General features: G+C 43.2%; 1 protein-coding gene across 2 annotated transcripts in view; it reads left to right on the top strand.

Annotated features, from left to right (window-relative positions):
- Positions 1-21,299, top strand: part of PSD3 (pleckstrin and Sec7 domain containing 3) — a 706,647-nt gene that overhangs the window by 123,646 nt on the left and 561,702 nt on the right. For both annotated transcript variants that reach the window (XM_027597421.2, XM_027597423.2), the window contains exon 3: positions 4,984-5,868. In XM_027597421.2, coding sequence (XP_027453222.1) covers positions 5,104-5,868 — 765 coding nt within the window. In that variant the 5' untranslated portion in view covers positions 4,984-5,103. The remainder of the gene's footprint in view (positions 1-4,983; positions 5,869-21,299) is intronic.

Genomic DNA, 21,299 nt, shown 5'->3' with positions numbered 1-21,299 from the left:
ATCATCACAAGGGGGAGTATCTGACATGGTGTCAACTCCTGAAGAAATGAGCTGAGCTTGCTTTTTGGGGAGAGGGAAAAAATGGTCACAGGGGAATGAGTTTGAAGAAAGTAAGAGGAGGAGGCATTGAGGGGACCATGTGCCCCCTGATACTTGAAGGGGATGTGAGAAAAGTTTTTTTTTCACCTCTCGAAATCTCAAGTGTTTGTCTATAAAATAGAAAATAAAGTTGGTCCCTAAATAGATGCATTTGGAAGCAATGTGGCATTGTGGAAAGATCATAGACTTTGGAGCCTGAAAGACCTGAGTCTGCATCTGCTTTGTTGCTATGTCACTTTGGGAAAATAGTTGAACTTCTGCAAACTTCAGTGTCTGCTTTGAGACAGAGACTCTAACGTTTACCTTGTGGTGAGGATAAGAAGCGATATATATATGTGTGTGTGTGTGTGTATATACACACACACATATATATATAATGCCCATGGCAGTGTCAGGCATACAGTAGACAAGCAGTAAATTGTAACTGTCGACGTTGGCATTAACACATTCACTATTATGCAAATCTCCTTATATAAGCCACAACTGTGAGGTGAGGTGTATTTCTAACCAGTAGATAGAACATCCTGAAGAATCTTGAAGCCTTATTTGAAATGGTATGAATAGGAATGCTCAGTGCTTATTATTGGCATAGCTCGGACTCTCCTAGGTCATATCTTTCAGTTCAGTCCATGTCTCTGCCCTAGACATACTCTCTCTGGCCGTTTCATGCCTCCTTAGCCATTCAGGTTTCATTTCTGCCCAACTCTTCCTCGATCCCATGCCCCATCCTTACCTCTGCCCTGTTTCTCATTCTTTCTGGACTCAAGAATGCATTATCCAAACACATATAATAGGAGAGGCTAGAGATACTACCTTCTTTTCCTTCCTATTAGGCTGTTGATGACCAACAGGTCACTAACAAATTGGACACAGTGACTCCAGAAGTCTCCCAGTTTAATTGCCAAGGGTGGATCAGTGTTGATGCCACCTTTTGTGAGAATGAATGACTGTGGAGAGGCAGGTTGTGACTCCTTTGACTTAAACTCTGAATAGAATATTTCCAGGAATCCTTGGGATTCCCTGGAATGTGAACCTCTAACACTCATTCTCTGGGATCACCACTCCTGGGAGAATTACTTATCTTCAACTCAGATGACAGATCTTGATTGTACCATTTTTGTACAATCTTGAATCATTTAAGCTCTTAAAGACACCAGGGAAACCACTTTAGAGAGGCTCCCTCATCAGCAAACGTAACACATGAGTGGTGGGTGGGTCTCTCCTGGGAATCCAGGTTTTGGAGATGGGAAGTACAGACAGGCTGAACAAGCTGCATTGATTGGGTCCACCCATCCTAGTGAGGGGAAAGAACCAGACCTGGATGAAAATCTCAAATTCCTGCCCTCCCAAACCACGTTGCTCTAAGCAAGTGACTTCATTTCCCTTATTCTCTCTTTTCTGCATTTCTTATTTTATTTTATTTTATTTATTTGAGAGAGAGAGAGGAAAAAAAAAGAACGAGCAGAGGGAGAGGGAGAAGCAGACTCCCCGCTGAGCAGGAAGCCCAACATGGGGTTCGATCCCAGGACCCTGGAATCATGACCTGAGCCAAAGGTAGACGCTTAACTGACTAAGCCACCCAGGCACCCCCCTTTTCTACATTTCTAAAAGCGGGATCCTGCTGTCTACTTCCTAAGGTTATCAGAAGGTTTAAGTGAGAGAAGCAAGTGCTCTGATATCCCTTCCCAGTGCCCACTCCCCACTCCACCCTTGTTAAGATTCTAGAATGTTCTTTTTCTCTCTAAAAGTAATGAGAAGAAATCCCTAGCAGAAACAGAGTAAAGTTTAAATCATCTGTTGTTTGCAGTAATACCTTATGAATCTTGAAGGTCAGTGGTGGTGAGAATCCACCTAGAATCCTTTTAGACAAAGAAATCTTGAGCCTTCAGAGAAATCAGAGACAATGATTTAGAGTTATTACTGATATTATAACAAAAGCCATCCTGACTTAAAGACCTAATACGTGTTAATTTTGTGTTTACAAAGTATTCTTACATAGATTATCCCATTTGACCTTCAAGATAATTCTGTAAGTCAGGAAAGGCAGAAATTTATTTTGCTCACGTATATGCACTGAAGTTCAGAAACTTGCTGTGGGTCATAACTAATAAATGATCATACCAGGACTCAAGCACACGTGTCCAGACCCCAATTCACTGCTGACTCTTCCCTCATCCCAATTAATCCTTTTTTTTTTAAGATTTTATTTATTTAATTGACAGAGAGAGAGAGAGACAGCATGAGAGGGAACACAAGCAGGGGGAGTGGGAGAGGGAGAAGCAGGCTTCCAGCCGAGCAGGGAGCCTGATGCGGGGCTCGATCCCAGGACCCCGGGATCATGACCTGAGCCGAAGGCAGTCGCTTAACCAACTGAGCCACCCAGGTGCCCCCCCCCCAATTAATTCTTTAGCTCTTAGATGCTTACCCATCACCTTAGAAGCATGAAAACATGCATATGATTGCCCACCATGGATTTAATATATACATTTCATGACACAACTCAAACCATTCCATTGGGTCAATCAGTTTTCTCTAGGCCTTAATAACATGGTATAAATTCTAAGAGTTGCTAATATTTATTGAGAAACCATTATGTGCCAGCTACTCTGCTAAGTAAGCCCTTTATATACACTTCCACCTGATCCTCTCAGCAACCCTATAAAGTAGATATTGTTACCTCATCTTAGAGAAGAAGAAACTAATAATCAGAGAGGTTAAGTAACTTGCTCAAGGTCACACAGCCACACAGTGGATTCAGAGAAATGTCTGTCTGCCACGAAAGCACATGCTCTCAATCACAGTGCTATTTACATCATAGCAGAAACCCATGTTTCTCTGGCTTGCCCCAACGTCTCAGACAGGACTCCAGCCTCCTTTTGAGGTGGCCCCCAAATACTTAAAATGTCCTAAGGAGATGTCTTACGTGTGACCTCCAAGTAAGTCCTGTCAGCCCTTCTGTCGACTCTTTAGTGGCGTTTACCATTTCTTTACTCTTCTATTCCAAGCCCGTACAACCTAGAAATGAAATATTTGGCCACAGTCACTTCTGTGGTAGGCTTACAAATAAAAAGTTAGAAGAGAGAAGTGTCCTGAACATACCATCACTACCACCAGAGTTCTTTTGTACATCGTTTTATTTGGAGGTTGGAGTTGAAGTGAGACCTCTCATCTGATAGCTCTTTAAAGCCCTGGCCCTTCTGCGGTTGTGGGAAAGAGGCAGCCGGCAATCATTTCACTTTCCTGAGCCACACATTCCTCAGCTGCAAAATGAAGGTGATGCCACCTCCTCATGGGATTGTGTTCTGCCTTGAATCACATAAGGTTTGCCAAGCACCTAGTGTAATGCTTGGCACCCATAGAGGCTAAAACAAAATGATGGTTTCTTCTCACCCAAATCCCTGTTCTGTACAAACATAGATCTCCTGGCCTTCTTAGCAGTTAATCAGTGAACAAACTAGCATTTGTTGAGTGATTAGTGTCTGAGCAAGTACTTTTATAGGAGAGTGGGTAAATTACGTAAGAGGACCAGCCATCACTCACACAGGACTTTTGTTGAGAAACAGTGTGATCAGATCAGCATGTCATTATTTCAATGGATGGGTCTAAGACTTGGACATAGTACTATTTTGCCAAAGTTTTCTCTGTAATGCTGTTTGTTGTAAAGGAGTTATAGTGTCCCATGCCTGCACTAGACAGCTCTGGCACATTTCTCAGTAGATGTACACGAAGTCCTTTGTCAGCTCTCTGGAAATGTGGGCAGAGCTGCCATCATCTTGGTTGTAAAGGTTGTGTGAAGATGTTTAAAAATAAAAATAAATGGAGAGCCCCAGCCGCCCCTCCTGAGAATGTCCCAAGACGCCCTGGCCAGCGGTGGTCAGCCAGGGCTGTGGCCCTACCTTACTCCAGGGGTGCTGCCAGTGGAAGGGAACGGCCAGGTGCCAGGGAGAGAGAGACAGCTCAGGCTCATGTGCTGCAGAGCAGCCTATTTTCTGGGCTCTGGGCTCAGTTTGTCTCCTAGCAAAACGTCCTGGTTCCCTTTCAGTCAAGTTCACATTGAGAAAGAAAAGTCCTTTCCCACCTCCTCAGGGACAAGGCCACAGGACTCAGAATGTTCTTTTCCACTGTGAGAGGTATTGAGCCTCTAGTAACACTCTGAAAGTGAATTACTCAATGAATTTTCGGGTGGATTGCTGTAGTTCTCACAAGAGGCTGAAGTATTTCTCTAAAACAAACAAAAGCCCCTTGCATCTGATTTGTCACCTGCATGTTTTTTCTTATTTTCTGTCTTTTTCCTATCTTTCTGTCTCTCTCTCTCTTTTTTCTCTTATCTCTTTTTCATCTTTATCTCATTATTTTTATTTATTTGTGTGTGTGTGTTGCCAAGTATTTTGATGTGGGACTATGGGACTCCTGGGGAACTCCTAAATAACCACAGGATTTAAAGAGGAAATTCATTAAAACATTAAAGTTGTTCACAAGTGTGCATTATCAATGCAGGCAAGGGAGATTAAAAATACACTTTGAAGTGCCCTGGAGGCTTCATGTATAAATCACAGAGTGTCTCACAAGTCAGACACCAAAGAAGAGGTGTAGCTAATATGGAATTCAGGATTAAACGATGAGACAAATAACTTTTGTGTTTTCATTTCAAATATGGGGAAGGGGACATTTAATTAAGAAAAAGGAATTCAATCAGACGCACCAAGGTGAGAGCGATGAAGTCTTGACTGTCCCCTCCCACCTCATTCCTAGATTGTGCTCCACCAGTCTGTCTGCTTTTATGATTCTGTGAAGTGAGTGCTGAGTCCAGTCCCACAGCCAGCATTACCCCTGCTCCTTGAAGACTCCCCCTGCGTGCTGAAGGTGTGTCGTTTGCTTCCTCAGGCTGTCAGTGGAACCATGGGGCCAAGTCATGTCTGGTCACAGCTGCTGGTATTTGCATCCCTGGGCGCTGAGGTCTGAAACTCGACCTTGGCAAGAGCCAGCCCTACCCCCTTGGAGGAAATGGCTGAACAGCCTGAGCAACAGCAGATGAAAACTTCCTTCCTCTTCATCCAGCTGCAGGCCCCCCCCGCCCAAGCTCTCCCCTCCCTGTCTCCAGCCGAGACAGCCTGGACAGCAGCCCCAGGGGGCCCGGAGGAGGGACACATTTTCCCAAGTCCCAGGACTGGCTTCTTGGCAGGCCGGGACCTCAGGCACACACAGGGCTCAGCTGCTCCTCCCTCGCGCCTGCTGCAGAAGGGGGGCTCTGGGACAGAGGAACCAGCTGCTTTCAGTTGCTCTGCTCTGAAGGAGGAGGAGAGAGAGGAAACACCCCAGGATCTGGATGTAAGGAGGGGTGGCGTTTACAGACCCCTACGTCACAGGCCTTCCCTGGCCCCTGCCTCCAGGAAATTTGGACGACGGCAGCCCCTGTCATGCAGCCTTCCTAGCCCAGCTCCCGTAATGAGTGATGAAAGCAGCAATCCCTCCATGGGCTGGGAGCACTGGCCAGCCATCACTGCCCCCCAGGACCTGGGGAGCACGGACCCTCGGTCTTGGGATGCCTTGGGATGTTCAGTTCCACAGGCCAGCCTGACTCATACCACTGACAGAGGTGAAAGCGCTACGCTGAGGAGAAGTGTTGCCACCTGCCAGGTACCCCCGAAGAGCTGTGAAGCGGACATCGGCACCACAGCGCGAGCTAGGAGAGCCAGGCTCTACAGATACTGTCCGCGCATTCAGACCAGCCAGAGCTGCCCGGCCCTGCCTGCCCCTCTGCCTCTCACGGTAAGAAAGTGCACGTGGCTAAATCCCCAGACTCCAGCTGTTCCCCTAGAAGAGGGCTAGAGAGTGGGGACAGATGAGCCCACTAGGGCTCCCAGTTCCTCACACTTGGGTGTCCTCTCCACCATGGACGAGGTGTACCTCAATAGCAGGGGTACTCACCAGCCACAGTCCCCTGGGGCCTGGGCCTGGATCCTTCCTCTGTGTTCTGCCACCTTCCCAGCCATTAGCAACATCTTGTTTGAAAGGAGAGAGAATAACTGTTTCCCAAGATTTCTGCCAAAGATAGGAGAAGAGAATTTAGGTGAGGAAGTACATACTTTTAGGGGAAGACAAGAGGAGGGACAAAGGAGGTACATAGACCTATATTGAGCCCTATGCTGTGCCAGCCATTTATGCTAGATGTCTTCTTATACCCCATTTATCCTCATAACCACCCTGAAGAATGGAGGCCCATATCCCCAATTCCAGATGGGGGGACTGAGAAGTGGCCAGGCAAAAATCCTCTTCCTTCCAAAAAGAAAAGGGCAGAAACAAAACCTGTTCTCCAGAATGGGCTGTGGGAACTCTGGGGAGGCTTCAGTGAATTTTGTGGAGGTTTTCAGAACTGGGGTACAGCTTGGAACTCAGACACATCTTTACAAGCTTGACCTTCTAAGGGCCACATCGACTTCCCATCACCCTCCCCCGTCCCAAGAGGGTATATAGCCCTGGGTGTCAGCCTCCCAGCCTCCATTTCCCAGCAGGAAGGGAAGGGTTAGGTAATTTTGTGTGGATCCTCAGGGTCTCTTCCAGCTCTTATGGGCTATATCTCTAATCACGGCCATGTTGACTCTTTGTTATTAACATCTTTTTCTCTGCATCTCTGACTCCACCTCCTCATCATGCTGGTGCTCCCTCCACCCAGTTCAGGTGTATGGCTCCCAAAATGGGTTGGACCAAATAAAAAATTATGCTTTTATTTTCCCTTTCTTCACAGCATGGACAATTTGCTATACTTTGCACATATATAGGTGACAGCAGTGAGGGTGAGGCAGAGTGTGTGTGTGCGTGTGCGTGTGTGCATGCGCGTGTGTGTGCGTGTGTGTTGGCGCTGCTGGGATGAGATAGAAGACTAGGGATTCTTGTTGGGATATGTGGAAGGTTGACATGGAGGGGACGGTCAGGAACCTCACAGGAGAAATGGATGAAATTCACAACATCAGAAAATGGGTCTTCCATGGGCTTGGAAGTGATGTGGCTTCATCTAGATTCTGTGGCTGTCTCCGACATGCTTCTACACACCATCCTTCCTTTCCCTTTCCCCTTTTAACAGGGAGCCTGTATAGTCACAGTTAAGAAAGGATGAGCCCAAGTTCTATTCAGGGGAACTCTTGGAAGAAGAGAGATACTAGCATGCTTCCTTAAGAAATAGTTTACATTCCTTCCTAGTTCTTGTATCACTCATTTCCTACAGGGATTTAGAAGGAATGACATACCCGTGCGTCAGAGCCCCATCTCTCTATGTGGGATCACACAGTAGTTGTTTATGTACTTTAATGCTGGTCTGATAACTTGAAAACTCCATCTTTTCCTACTCTCCCCTCCTGTCTTCCAGATATAAGCCAAAGCCTCAGAACTGTTGCCTTTTCTCTAGGGAGAGGCACCTTGAGAGTTGGTCCAAGTGGATAGATTTCTGCCTTGTCTGCCTCATGTAGTCACTTTTGCTTATGGGTTCTCAGATATCTGCCCCCATCTAAAGTAGGGATTGCAAGTTTCCAAACTAAAAACTTAGATTTGTGTATGAAAGTGTTGGTCCAGTGAAAGGGACCCTCAGTAGCCCTGTCTTAAAGGAGAGAAGAAGAGAGGCAAATCAGTGGGACATCGGGGCAGGACCAGGGAATACATGGTCCATGTAGGGTGGGACTCAAGGTGGTTAGGAAGCCAGGCTAAAAAAATTAACCTTGAATTTGCTGGTCAGATGTTGTGATTCCTCCACCACAGGAAGGTGAGTTGGGAAATTAGCACCCTCAGGCACCAAGTCCTTTAAATGCCTTAAGGCTATTATTAACCAGGTGACCCCTGCCTGGTCTTTTGTGTTAGAGAAAGGAGAAATTAACAGAGATAGATTTTCCATCTGTGCAGTCCTGAGCAGATTAAAGTGGCTGGATCTGATAGATTAGTGTATGAGAATTCTCCAGTCTTCTCCTGCTTCTCGTAGCTGTATAAGTCACAGCAAAGTGGCAGAAAGGTGATTAGAAATATCTTCTTATCAACTATGAATGGAAAGCCCCTGATTACCCATAGTGGAAACTTTGGCTTGATGTACTCATAAAAAATGTGATCGATTATATTTGTTAAAGTGAAATGCTGGTTACATGGAAGCAAAGCCTACATATACTACATGTGTATCATAAGACTGAGGTTCTTGTATCAACTTTCCAAGCAGAAAGATCTGAATCGTAAGTGTAAACTCTCTTCTTCGCAGCGCTCCAGATTGCTAAATTTATCCTCTCACAGTTGAAACAAACGGGCTCCAATGTGAAAATTGTTGACTTAAATCCTTCCAAGCTAGCATAGGGAATAAGCACAGCAAATCAAATCAAACCAGTTCGTTCCTAATTTATGGTAAAAACAATTATAGCACTCAGTGACCAACACAGGGCTTCCAATGCACTATTTCCTCTTATTAAAACCTCAAAACTCCATGAAGATATACGTTATTATCATCCCTCCTTCACGGATGAGGAGACAAGAAGCTTAGGGATGGTCAGCAACTTGCTGGGTTCTATGACTAGGACGTGGCAGCTCAGGACAGAACTCTAGTTATCCACTCAGAAGCCAGAGTTCTTTTAGCCTTCTCTGAGTGTCTTCTGAGAGGGTGAGATTTCCTTGGAAGGCAACCCACTACTTCCTAGAACCTGGGATACTATTCTCCTACTTTCTGTGGTGGGAAGGATGGGAGAAGGACCCTCAGGTCTAGTGACTTGTGTGAAGAGGCGCTGCTTTCTAGAAGCAGTGAAGGCCTGGGTTTGGAGGATGTCGAGTTCCAGCTCCTGGCAATGCCAACTGAGGGCTATAACATTCCTGTGGTGAGTCTGTCAGTGTGAATCAGAAAATGTTCCATGGTCTGAGGCCAGAGCCTGCCTTAACAATTTCTCGGACCCCATGTTCTGCTGCCTCTCTGTGGGAACAAGAGGAACTGTCAGATGTGTGGCTTGAATCTGGGGCGAAAGATACAAAGACCATACAAAGATAAAGAAAACAGACACAACACAAGAGGGGGGAAAAGCTTTCTCTATAATCATTTTGGGAAATTTCCAGTTTTTTAAAAACTAGGTCTTTGTATCTTATGTATTTTATGTTTTGATATAACAACGATTTGGGGCACCTGGGTGGCTCAGTCGCTAAGCATCTGCCTTCGGCTCAGGTTACAGTCCCAGGGTCCTGGGATCGAGCCCCGCATCGGGCTCCCTGCTTGCAGGGGGGGCCTGCTTCTACCTCTCCCTCTACTGTTCCCCCTACTTGTGCTTTCTCGCTCTCTCTGTCAAATAAATAAATAAAATCTTAAAAAAAAAGATGAAATAACAATGACTTTTGGTAAGTAAATGACAGAAAATCTTTCCCAAATACCATTTTTATAAACCCCACAAAATTTTCACCTTATAGCTTTAAATTTCCCAGAATTTTTACCTCTCTCCATTAGTCTTCCTTTTTTCTTCCTCTGTCATCTCAAAAGCAATCACCTTTTTGAGTTTTTATCACCAGCTTCCAGGAGTGTTCAGGTTTAGAAGATAGGGTGGAGAATGAGCAGGACAGACAAGAAGTCCATGGAAGGTTTATGCAGGAGGGAGACAGGGAAGGGTAGTTCTTTTTTTTTTTTTTAAGATTTATTTATTTATTTTGAGAGAGTGAGAATGAGAGAGAGAGAGAGAGTACATGAGAGCGGGGAGGGTTAGAGGGAGAAGCAGGCCCCTCGCCGAGCAGGGAGCCCGATGCGGGACTCGATCTCGGGACTCCAGGATCATGACCTGAGCCGAAGGCAGCTGCTTAACCAACTGAGCCACCCAGGCGCCCAGGCTAGTTCTTTTTTAAGGTAGTGAAGGGAAGTGCAGGTCTATTGTCCTATAGGCAGGCCTTGTCAAGCAGACTAAAAAAAATGGTTTGAACTTTCTATGTCTTGGATTGTTTTGCCTTAAAATAAGACCAATGTCTGACATATAAGTCTGTAAAGGGCATTAAATTTTTTAAAGATTATTTATTTATTTATTTATTTATTTATTTATTTATTTATTTATTTATTTGAGACAGAGTGCACAAGAGTGAGCACACAAGCAGAGGGGAGGGGCAGAGGGAGAGGGAGACACAGGCTCCCCCGTGAGCAGGGATCCCAACTTGGGACTCCATCCCAGGACCCTAGGATCATGACCTGAGTTGAAGGCAGACCCTTAACTGACTGAGCCACCCAGGCACCCCAAAATGTAAAATTTTTGATGGAAAGCTTTTATTTAAAGTTCTCTGGCACTGGAATTTAAGAGATGAAAATGAAGCTCTGGTTTTGGCAACTAACTAGTTAAGTGGCCCCTGACAACTCACTGAACAAAGCTAGGTTATTACATTTGTTCTCTGAGATCTTTCCAGTTCTGACACTCTACATAAAGTATGAATCTATGAATCCAGAAAGGGAATGGAACTGTTTGATGAAATGAAAGTATTAAAACAATCAGCTTGGGGGCACCTGGGTGGCTCAGTTGGTTAAGCATCTTGCCTTCAGCTCAGGTCCTGCCAGGATCGAACCCGCGGAGGGCTTTCTGCTCAGCGGGGAGCCTGCTTCTCCTTCTCCTTCTGCCTGCCTCTCTGCCTACTTATGCTCTCTCTCTCTCTGTCAAATAAATAAATAAAATCTTGAAAAAAAAAACCAATCAGCTTGTCTCTAAAGATCAATGATTTTGTCAAATGACCTCACTGCAAGGAAGGTACCTAGTGCCTCTCTCTGGGAGATCTGGGACTTCAGTGGGCTCCGGGGTGGTTATATACACGGTAGCACAGTGCCTGGCACTTAACAATTAAGTGAATGAGTGAAAGAATGAAGGAATGAACCTTTGAAAGGCTGATTAACCTTCAGTGAGATGAAAGAGTGCCTTGGGTCGCCTGGGTGGCTCAGTAAAGCAGATGACCTGCCTTCTGCTCAGGTCACAATCCCAGAACCCTGGGCGTCCCACGTGGGGCTCCCAGCTCGGCGGGAAGCCCGCTTCTCCCTCTCCCACTCCCCCTGCTTGTGTTCCCTCTCTCGCTGCGTCTCTCTCCGTCAAATAAATAAATAAAATCTTTTAAAAAAAAGGAAAAAAGAAGAGTCAGTGCCTTTTTGAGCAATAAAACAAATCTCACCATGGAATTTTAGGGACAGAATTCCCAGCTGTCAGTCCCCTAATGATTGATATTTCCTTCTCTGACCAGATTCCAGGTGAATTAAATTACCTTCTGGTGTTGAATACTGACCCTCCAGGGTATACTTAACCCGGCCCTGGCAAAGGTCATTTATCTTATCTAGGGTAGATACTTAATTACCCAAGTCTGTTTGTTTTCTGGCCTGTCATAAGTTTAGAAACTGTTCTGCACACAAAATGGTATTCTAGAGAATTCTACCTTTAAATTAATCCTTTCTGGTGAGCAATTTAGAATTAAAAAAAAGAAATTAGAACAGAGAGAGCTTGCACAAATGCCCGTATAGGAATTTTAACAGCAATATAAATACATGTGTAATGCTGTCCCTTTTAAAAGATTTTGGTGCTTAGGAGACAGTACTGATTGGATTGAAAAGCTTATCTTTAGTCTATTTTATACTGCTTTGGTTTTGACACAGATGTCTTGATTTAGTACTTGAATAAATGAAGTCTGAGATAGCAGAATGGGTTTCAATTCTTTTTTATCTTGTGATTCGCCTTGGTGTTCCCATGACAACGTTTTCTCGCTCTTTTTCTCTCCTTACCCTTTCATTTCACATTCAAACACGGAAGTCCTGTGGATCATTGTACAAGTGCTACCCTCGCGGAACTATATGCACCACGGCATCTTGATCGCGGGAAGAGGGCAGAGAGCACACGGGCCACGTTACGGTTGGGTGTCCCTGTGACATACAGAAAAGCAATTGGAATGGGAGCTAGGACATAGGGACTCTGGCCCTCTCTTTGATTTAAGTTAGCTAAGGAAGGACAAGTCTTTTCATTCTGGGTCTTAACACCTTGTCTATAATGTGAAAAGATTAGGACTGCTTTCCTCCCATCTAGTCTATGATTCTAAGCTCTTGCCAATCCATTTGTGCCTACTTTAAAATTCAACCAAAACTACAGCTTTTGATGATAAATCTCTGAAAGTCCATCATATTTAGAATTTACTATGAGTTGGGAAATTCCTTTATTGGTGAAATTAGATGTCTCTTCACTGTCCAGAAGATAAATAAGAACTAAATACTTTTTTAAAAAAGATTTATTTATTTTTAGAGAGAGAGTACAAGCCGGGGAGGGGCAGAAAGAGAGGGAGAGAGAGAATAGGAGGCAGACCCCCTGCTGAGCGCAGAGCCCAATGCCAGGCTCCATCTCATGATGCCGAGATCGTGACCTGAGCCAAAACCAAGGGTCGGATGCTCAACAAACTGAGCCACCCAGGTGCCCCAGAACTAAATACATCTTAAAACACTTTACAACAGGTGCCTGGGTGGCTCAGTTGTTAAGCAGCTGCCTTCGGCTCAGGTCATGATCCCAGGGTCCTGGGATGGAGCCCCGCATCTGGCTCCCTGCTCTGGGGGAAGCCTGCTTCTCCCTCTCCCACTGCCCCTGCTTGTGTTCCTTCTCTCGCTTTGTCTCTCTCTGTCAAATAAATAAATAAATAAAATCTTTAAAAAAAAAAACCAAACACTTTACCCCAAGTGTTAATAGTTTTTATAAAATGTTAGTAGCATTAGTCAAGTATTAGACACATTTGGACAAAGAGTCTAAAGTTGACTGTTTTTATAACTCTACAAAAAGGAGCTTTGTTATTCTCCCATATTAAAAAGGAAATAAATGCTGAAGGGGGTTTTTCTGTGTTTTTAGTCTCTTGAATTGGTTATTCAGCAAAGGAAATATTTGGAATTCAATTCCAATCAGAAATTAAGATGGTGAAGAGTGGTGAAGAGACTTGTCCTCACTCAGCTAGTTTGAATTAGTTCCAACAGATTGCCTCCGTTTAACTCTGAAGGTTTGTGCCTTTGAACAAAAGTGTTCTACTTGTAGATTTAGTTAGGATTCTTGGTTGTATATAATAGAAATCCTCAAGGATACTTTATCCCAAATGCAAGGCACTCACTGGAAGAAGGACACATGTGTGTAAGAGTAGGGTCTCATAGAACCCTAGGGCCTCAGGACCCTAGGATGTGGCAATGTGGATGGGCCTCAGGACCAACTGGAGTGGGGGCTCCAGAGCTTTTAGGGCTCTCTCTGTATCTCTTTTCTCTGTCGGTCCCTGCTCTTCTCTGTACTCTTCTCTGAATCATTTTTTCTCTTTCTGCACATCTGCTTCCTCTATTCTCTCTTCCACAGGGCGTGTATAGCCACCCACAAGTCCCAGGTTTACATCTCCTCTCTTTAGAGACAATGTAGACTAAGACTGGAACCCTTAGGCCTGCTTCCCAATCTCCCAGGAAGAGGCTCCTTGGCCTAGTGTGGGCTGGGTGTCCCCCCATTTTACTATGGAGGGGGCGGGGGCAGGTACAGCTCACATGATACTATCAGGTCTGCTGAGAGCCCAAAGATGGTGATGTATATGTATATCTTAGAAAGGGACAGCTTCTGTAAATTAATGGGATGTGGAGAGGAGAAGAGCAAATTTGGACAACCACCCAATAAATGACCAAAAACACTTTCAGGGAGTTGTCAACTAAATTTACAAAGTGATCGCTTTGTGTAACTGTCCTATCTGAGCCTTCTGAAATTTTAGGGAAGCCACTTTTCATAGCCTTTGGGGAGGTTTTTTAAAAAGAGCACACCTGAACTAAGCAATATATTAGAAAGAAGCTATTGCCTGATACAGTTTATGAATAGATTTGCTTCTAGAATCTGATACTGGTTATGATATTGTCAATTTTCTCTTTCATCTATGTTTCTTCTTCATAGACTTTTCAAAGACTATAGGATGCTAGAAGATTTACACAAATCTAAGTCCTCTCTTACTAATTCCTTCACTCTTTCCTCATGTCCTTTAGTCCCTCCACTTCACATTTGTTTTTTGTTTTTTTTTTAAAGATTTTATTTATTTATTTGAGAGAGAATGAGAGACAGAGAGCACGAGAGGGAAGAGGGTCAGAGGGAGAAGCAGACCCCCCGCTGAGCAGGGAGCCCAACGCTGGACTTGATCCCGGGACTCTGGGATCATGACCTGAGCCGAAGGCAGTCGCCCAACCAAGCCACCCAGGCGCCCCCTCCACTTCACATTTGTAAGGCATTAAACTATGAGGCCTCCAGGCTGGTGACTTGTCAAGCAAGGGGTGGGCTTCTATAATAAGCAGATTACCATCTCAGATTCTATATGTGATCTCTTCCACTTTACAGCAACTCACTGGGACTCCTGACCCACAATATTCAAGAATTAAGAACAACAAAAATCATAAAGATAAGCCACATTCCTTGAACTGGGTTATACAGATTCCCTGAACTGAAACATATCAATGGAAAACAAAGGTGGGCGCAGGAAGGAATGAAGGTTCCATGCAGTTCACATTGTTGGGCTATTGCAGGGCAGCATGTTTGGTGGTTCCCTTTCCCTCATTTTGAAGTAATCAGCAGCTGCGATGCTTTTTTGGCTGCCCCTTGTTCTGTGCATATTTCCTGTGATTATATTTAGTCAATTTTAACTTTTTGGAATTTAACTTTCAATTTTCAAGATGTGTGATTTTGTCTTAACCTTTCAATTACCAGGTTCAGCAGATTATGAACCAAAAAGCTTCTGGACATTATTCAAGCACTTACAATGTTTTATCATTTGAAAATCCCACTTTATCAGCAAGGAGCTTGGTTTCTCTTTATTGAATTCTCAAAGTGATTGTATGATGGAGGAACAATTAAAATGTCATGCCATTTATCCCATGCCACAAGCAGAAAGATCTTCAGGAGAGTTTGTTACATACCCTCGATCTTTTTCCGTTAAGGATTTCAAGTGTACCTCAACTATAGCACAAATAATAAATAAAAATAATGGTAAAGGTAAATAGTAATAATCAGGTCTAGGAAAATATAAATAAGGATCAAGATGAAGAAGAGATCAAGTGAAAATCAGGAAAAGAACAACAGTAACAACATAAATGCCGTAAAGGCTTACAAAGTTGGTGTTTTTCAAGGTCAGATTTGGACCTGTGCTTTCCAGGTATCCATGCTATAAGGGACACGGTTAGCTACACAGTTCCAGTTGTGAGAAGGGAAGGAGAAGGGGGAAAAGGAAGGAAGGAAGGAAGGAAGGAAGAAAGAAAGGAAGGAAGTGAGGGAGGGAGGGAGGGAGTTTCTTTAACATGTTCCACAGAAATAATGCTCTCAGAAAACCAAATTTTGCTTGCCCTTTCAAATAGCAATAAAAATAACATTTTAGATAAAATCTTTTCTAAGGAGCACTTGATATTTACTATTTCCTTGTTTCTTTAGGGGTATATACAAGATAATTTAGGGCGCCTGGGTGGCTCAGTTGGTTAAGCGACTGCCTTCGGCTCAGGTCATGATCCTGGAGTCCCGGGATCGAGTCCTATGTCGGGCTCCTTGCTCAGCAGGGAGTCTGCTTCTCTCTCTGACCCTCTTCCCTCTCGTGCTCTCTATCTCTCATTCTCTCTCTCAAATAAATAAATAAAATCTTAAAAAAAAAGATAATTTAACTTTCTTGATAACTTAAGTAATTACTATAATAGCAATATTGTTTGTTGGCAACTTCACATCTATAAGACTATTTGCTTTGTACTAATGCCCCCAAATACTCTGCTTTCTGAGTTCTTACTGCTTTTTAGTTATTTTTCAGTTTCCTCCATGCCGGCCTATTCCCTCTTACTGCTATTAGTGTGCCTACCTCTAACATACTTTTTAAAATCTACCGCAGGCCAGGAAACTAGATAACAAATTCGTTTAAATTGTAAAGCAAGTTTGTTAATTATGGAAAGTAAAAGTAAAAACCCTCTGTGTGAGGGGTTGAGTGGCTCATCCAGCAGAAAATCTCGAGTTTTAATACAGATTTTTTTTCTTTTGATTTTGTGTGTTCAGACGTGATACTTTTGCTTTCTATAACTATGGTTTCAATCCGATGAATAGTTGCTAAATAAATAACTTCTGGATTCATTCATTCAATAAATATTTCTTGATCACTGTTCTAGGCACTGGGGATACAGCAATGAATAGGACAAAGTCATTGCTCATGTATTCTGGTAGGAGCAGGAAATGAAACAAATAAACAAGACATGAGCATACAACTTCAGATTGTGACGAGTGCTTGGAAGAAAATAAAACAGAAGGAAATGGTGAGGTGAGGGGTGTTAGAATGAATAGGTTAGTTTGTGTGATGAAAATTGGCCTCATGGAGAAAATGTCTTTTGAATTAAGACTTGAATGACGGGCAGGAGCCAGCCAAGGGAGATCGGGGAGGGGAAGGTTCAAGGCAGGAGTTAGCACAAGAGTGCCACGTGCCTGCAGGATCACTGGTGAGCATTAGTTACTAGAAAAGTCAAAGCCATAGGAAGGGACAGATCATGTAGAGCTTCACAGACTCAGAAAAGAAGTTTGAATTTTATTCTACGTACAATGGGGAGCACTTGGAGAGTTTTAAACAGGAGAGGAACTCAGAAATTAAGGTAAGAGTGGGTGCATTGATGAAGTAACTTCCCTACAGTTACTCTACAGATTACAGGATTTAATAATGTTCCTGCCTCCCACTTCCTAATCTTATCAAAAAATCCTTGAGGCACACAATTTAACTTCCTCTGGATGGTAGGAAACTCTCATTTTTTCCTTAAAGTCCTTTAGTTCTGAACTATAGATTTTATTATTTATTTATTTGAGAGAGAATGAGTCCAAGAGCGGGGAGCAAGAGAGGGAAAGGGAGAAGCAGACTCTCCGCTGAGCAGGGAGCCCGATGCGGGGCTCAATCCCAGGACCCTGGGATCATGACCTGAGCCGAAGGCAGACACTTAACCGACTGAGCCACCCAGGCGCCCTAGTTCTGAGCTATAGTGGTATGATGAATTCATGAAGGAGGGGGGAGAATACTCCAGTTCCTCAAGTATTTGAGGTTTCCCTGAATGAAACTGCATTCTCATGGTAGACAATCGAGCAGATCCTTTCAATATTTGTAACCTTGAAAATTTTGATTTTGTTTAGGATAACAATGTTTAAGATTTAAATTTAAAAAAAACTTTCTTTTTTTATTATTATAAAATGTATTGCACATAATAGGTGCTCCATCAATATAACCTCTAGATTGCCTATGGCATAGCCACTCTAAGTGACCTCCTCTCTTACTCATTCTTTCACTCTTTCCTCGTGTCCTTTAGCCCTCCACTTCACATTTGTAAGGCATTAAACCAGGAGGCCTCCAGGCTGGTGACTTGTCAAGCAAGGGGTAGTTGGCACCGTTGGAGTCAATCCAAAGTAGAATAAAATCTCAAACTATCTTCGGGGTCATAAATTTAGCATAGTGGTATTTTTATGATAATATATTTCTCTTGCAGCTGAAACCATTGTTTAAGGAGTTCTTGGGTGGGCCTGTGGCCAAGGAATTACAGTAATATTTCTCTTTGGCTCAACTTGTTGACCTAGTTTTTGCAATCTACTTTGCAAATAATCTCTGCGAATAATGTCCCCTCAATAGTGATAACTATTCTCCTAAAGAACCAGCTTTACTCCATGCTCTGAACAACCTATGAAATTAGTATTTTCACCATAAATAATCATTCCTATTTTTCATGCCATTTGAGAAAGCTAATGGCAATATTCTTTCCATTTTCATCCTCAATCTGTTTTAGTAAGTGAACTTTATCTTACAGTTCTCTCCAAACTGCTCTTCCACCCTTCTTTCCTGTTTGTGAACCATTTATGGCTGGCTGCCTTCTGTGCGTTTATTGGGTTGTCTTGTTGTTTGTAGCCTCTGAAGCCTTTTGGGAAAAGAAAAGCATTACAAAAATCCAACTAGAAGGAATTATACTGTTGACTACTGTAAGTTACTTCAAGCATTGTTAAAAGAATTTTTTAAATGTTTATGTAGGTCCTTGGGCAGACATAAAACAAGTAGGAGGTTCTTTTCATGCTTTCTATAAGCTTGAAGTCTGAGGCAGACAAACATATATACAAAGAGGCACTTTGGACATATACAAGAAATATCAGCAGAATAAGGACAAAGGCTTGCTACTTTGGGTAATAATCAGTGTAGGCCTGCACTCTGATGATGACCAAATAAGAAGGTTGTTGTGCAAGTTACTATCCGCTCATCATGGTTTGAGAAGAAAAGTCACCATATCTGTTCCATTTAGTCAGGGGAAGATCCATACTGGAGATGGGCTTCAGGGCCTTTCTGAGTGAAGGAAGGAAAAGCGTGGTGACGGATAGAAATGTAAAGAGGGTTTGAGTATGGAGTTTCTCCTGAGTTCACAGGTGAATTTTCTTATTCATTAATAAGGAACATAACAACTAATATAATCATATACACATAGAGTGAATGTTTTCCTAACTGAAAACTAAGATTTCTGGGTTGTAAGTTTATACCTCTTACTCAAAATATAAAAAATAAATTTAAAATAATAGACTGCATTTACTGAATTAAAAAAAATACCATGAAAAGAAGCACATATTTCAGCATAAAAATATGCATCGTTTAGTGTGACATTGGAGAATTTGGAGCCAGGACCAGAAAATCTGGACATAGACTGCCATGTTTGTGCAATAGAGACAGGTAGTAGCATTCCCCGGGACAGAGAACATTTCTCCTCACCCTGGAAGATTTCCCTTCCCAGGTGGCAGGCAGTGATGGCGACTGATTAAGGCCACTTTGCAAGGCGTTGCTAAGAGACAGCAGACATGCAGGAATGGGACCTGTAAGCTTGATCAAAGTCAGTGAATCTGAATCTATTTCCTGGTCAGAATGTGCAAGGAAGTGGGGAAGGGGAGGTTGGGCTTGGGATGCCTCTTTGAATGTGGCTCCTTTTGCAAGGACTAAATGTTGCCGATAGCACATGAAGGATTCTGTCACTTGGACAGCAAATCAAAGCAAGTGATCCACGTTGGGAGTGAGCAGAATGTGGCCTCTGAACAAAAATGAGGTTTAGAACTTTGTGACACTATAACAATATGTCAGTTCACAACAGTAATGTATACATTGACTTTTCTGCATCTTTCTTCCCAGACAAAATGATTTTGAGACCTCTTAGGCCTCTTAATCATGAAGACAGGCCAAAGAATTTATAGTGTTAATACCCCTCCATTTGCATGCTTGCCTAGCCTATCCTGAACATGAACAGACTTGGCCTTATAAAAAAATTGGTTCCTACACTGTTAAGAGTAGGAAAAAGAAGAAAATAAGTTATTCATGAACTATAACTATAGCAGGTATCAAAAGCCATCATCATGTTCAGAGAAAGAGCCATTTCATTATTTTTCATAAAATCACAGTAAAATCTTGCTCCATATCCCCATCTTCCTGGACTAGCAATAAATTCAGTCTTGGATATTCTCAGGGTTCCCTGTCCACTAAAATTGGGCCAAGGGTCGAGACATTTCCATGGTACAAAAGCATTCATGAATTTTTGCATTTACTTGTTCCTTCAGCACATGGTCAGCACAGCACCATGTTGGAGAGCACAGACCCCAGAGGCAGACTCCAGGTGTGAGCCTCAGCTCTGCCTGCACCTTCCTAGCTGGGTAGCCTTGGGTGAGTTACTTAATCTTTCTGTACCTCAGTTTCCTCATCTGTAAAGTAGAAGTGAGGTGAGTTCCTACCAGACAGAAAAAAAGAATTAAGTTCTAATTTGTAAGGCACTTGGGCCCATGCCTGGCACAGAGTATGCAGATGCTGGGGAACTCCAACTTCGATCCAACTTCGATCACCAACTCCAACTTCCATCACCAGTACCCCATCCACCCTAACCTTTGCCAAACTGCCTCTCATTCTAGGCTCTGGCCTTCAGGTCTGGCAGCTCCATTGCTTCTGTGCCCCAGGGCCTGGGGTCTGGACTCCGTCTGTGCATCTGGAAAAGTAACACATAGGAAGTTGACAAGTCGGGAGCAGGGGAGAGGAAGAAGAGGTCTCCCTTTACCTGTAGGTCTGAATAATGATTCCTTTCCTTACCCCCTTCCATCTCCAAGTATAAAGACAAAGGCTGTTACTTTTTTTGTCTAATCATAACTTTTGTGTTACATGCGCCTAGTATGAGAATTCTCCATCAAGTCATCATCTACTGCAGTCCAGAACTGCGGGACCTGGAGAAAAAGAAACGCATTGAAGCTCAGAAAACTTCAGGAAAACGAAAGAGAGCTCCCTGTAGTTGGAAACATGAAGTAATTTGCCTCAGATCCTAAAACAAGGCTGGGAAGTGGGAGACAGAAATATGAAAGCCTGTAAAATCATGACTAAGGGCAAGTCATTTCATAAACACACCCACCCTTCCTTTAATTTCTGTCCTCTCCTGCTTAAAACTTCCCGGAGGGTGCTGCCTCTGAGTAGCCCCCTAGGATTAATCAGGATTCTCATTGTACCCCTTGCCAGGCTCAGGCCAACACCCTCCTCTCTCAGACACTTGTTTTAGCATCTTTAGCATCTTCTAACAGAAGGGAAATGTCCTGAGGGACACTGTGCCTTGACATATAAACCTCCCCAAGGTACAGCAAAGGGCTTCGCTTAAAGGGAAGGGTGCTGAAAAAAAAATCAAGAGAAAATTCACAAATTCATGTTAATAAATTATTCTGCCACTTAAGATGGTTTGGAGAGGTTTTTAATTATTAGACCACATTCTAAAAACAAAACACTAAGTCTGGGTCTGCCTAGCCTAAGTAAAAAGGAAAGAGTTAAAGAAAATTTGGATTTTACAAAAATGTATTGATAAACTAGGCTGGTTCTCTGGACTCAATATCCCAAATTCAAGATTCAAGTTGCTTGGTTACTTCCAGTAGTTCCAAGGTCCTCTATTTTTTTTTTTTTTTTTTTTTTTTAATTTTTAGGAGGGGAAACCAACCTTTACTTACACTTGGGTTCCAGTTCAGAGCCATCGTTAAACAGGATACGAAAGCAGGAAAAAGCACAGATCCTGGGACCAAGGTTCAAATTCCAACACAAGCATATTATCTATGTGACATCTGGCAAACATTACCCGTAGTTTCTTCAGTAAAGTGGGGAGAACCTCACCCCAGCTTCCAGCAGCTGTTGTAGCTGCCTCTGCCCCAGCCCCTCCCTGAGCACTCTCCCTG

This window comes from Zalophus californianus, chromosome 2 (assembly GCF_009762305.2).
Source record: "Zalophus californianus isolate mZalCal1 chromosome 2, mZalCal1.pri.v2, whole genome shotgun sequence".
NCBI classification, from domain to species: Eukaryota; Metazoa; Chordata; class Mammalia; order Carnivora; family Otariidae; genus Zalophus; species Zalophus californianus.
This window is presented reverse-complemented; position numbering and strand designations above follow the sequence as displayed.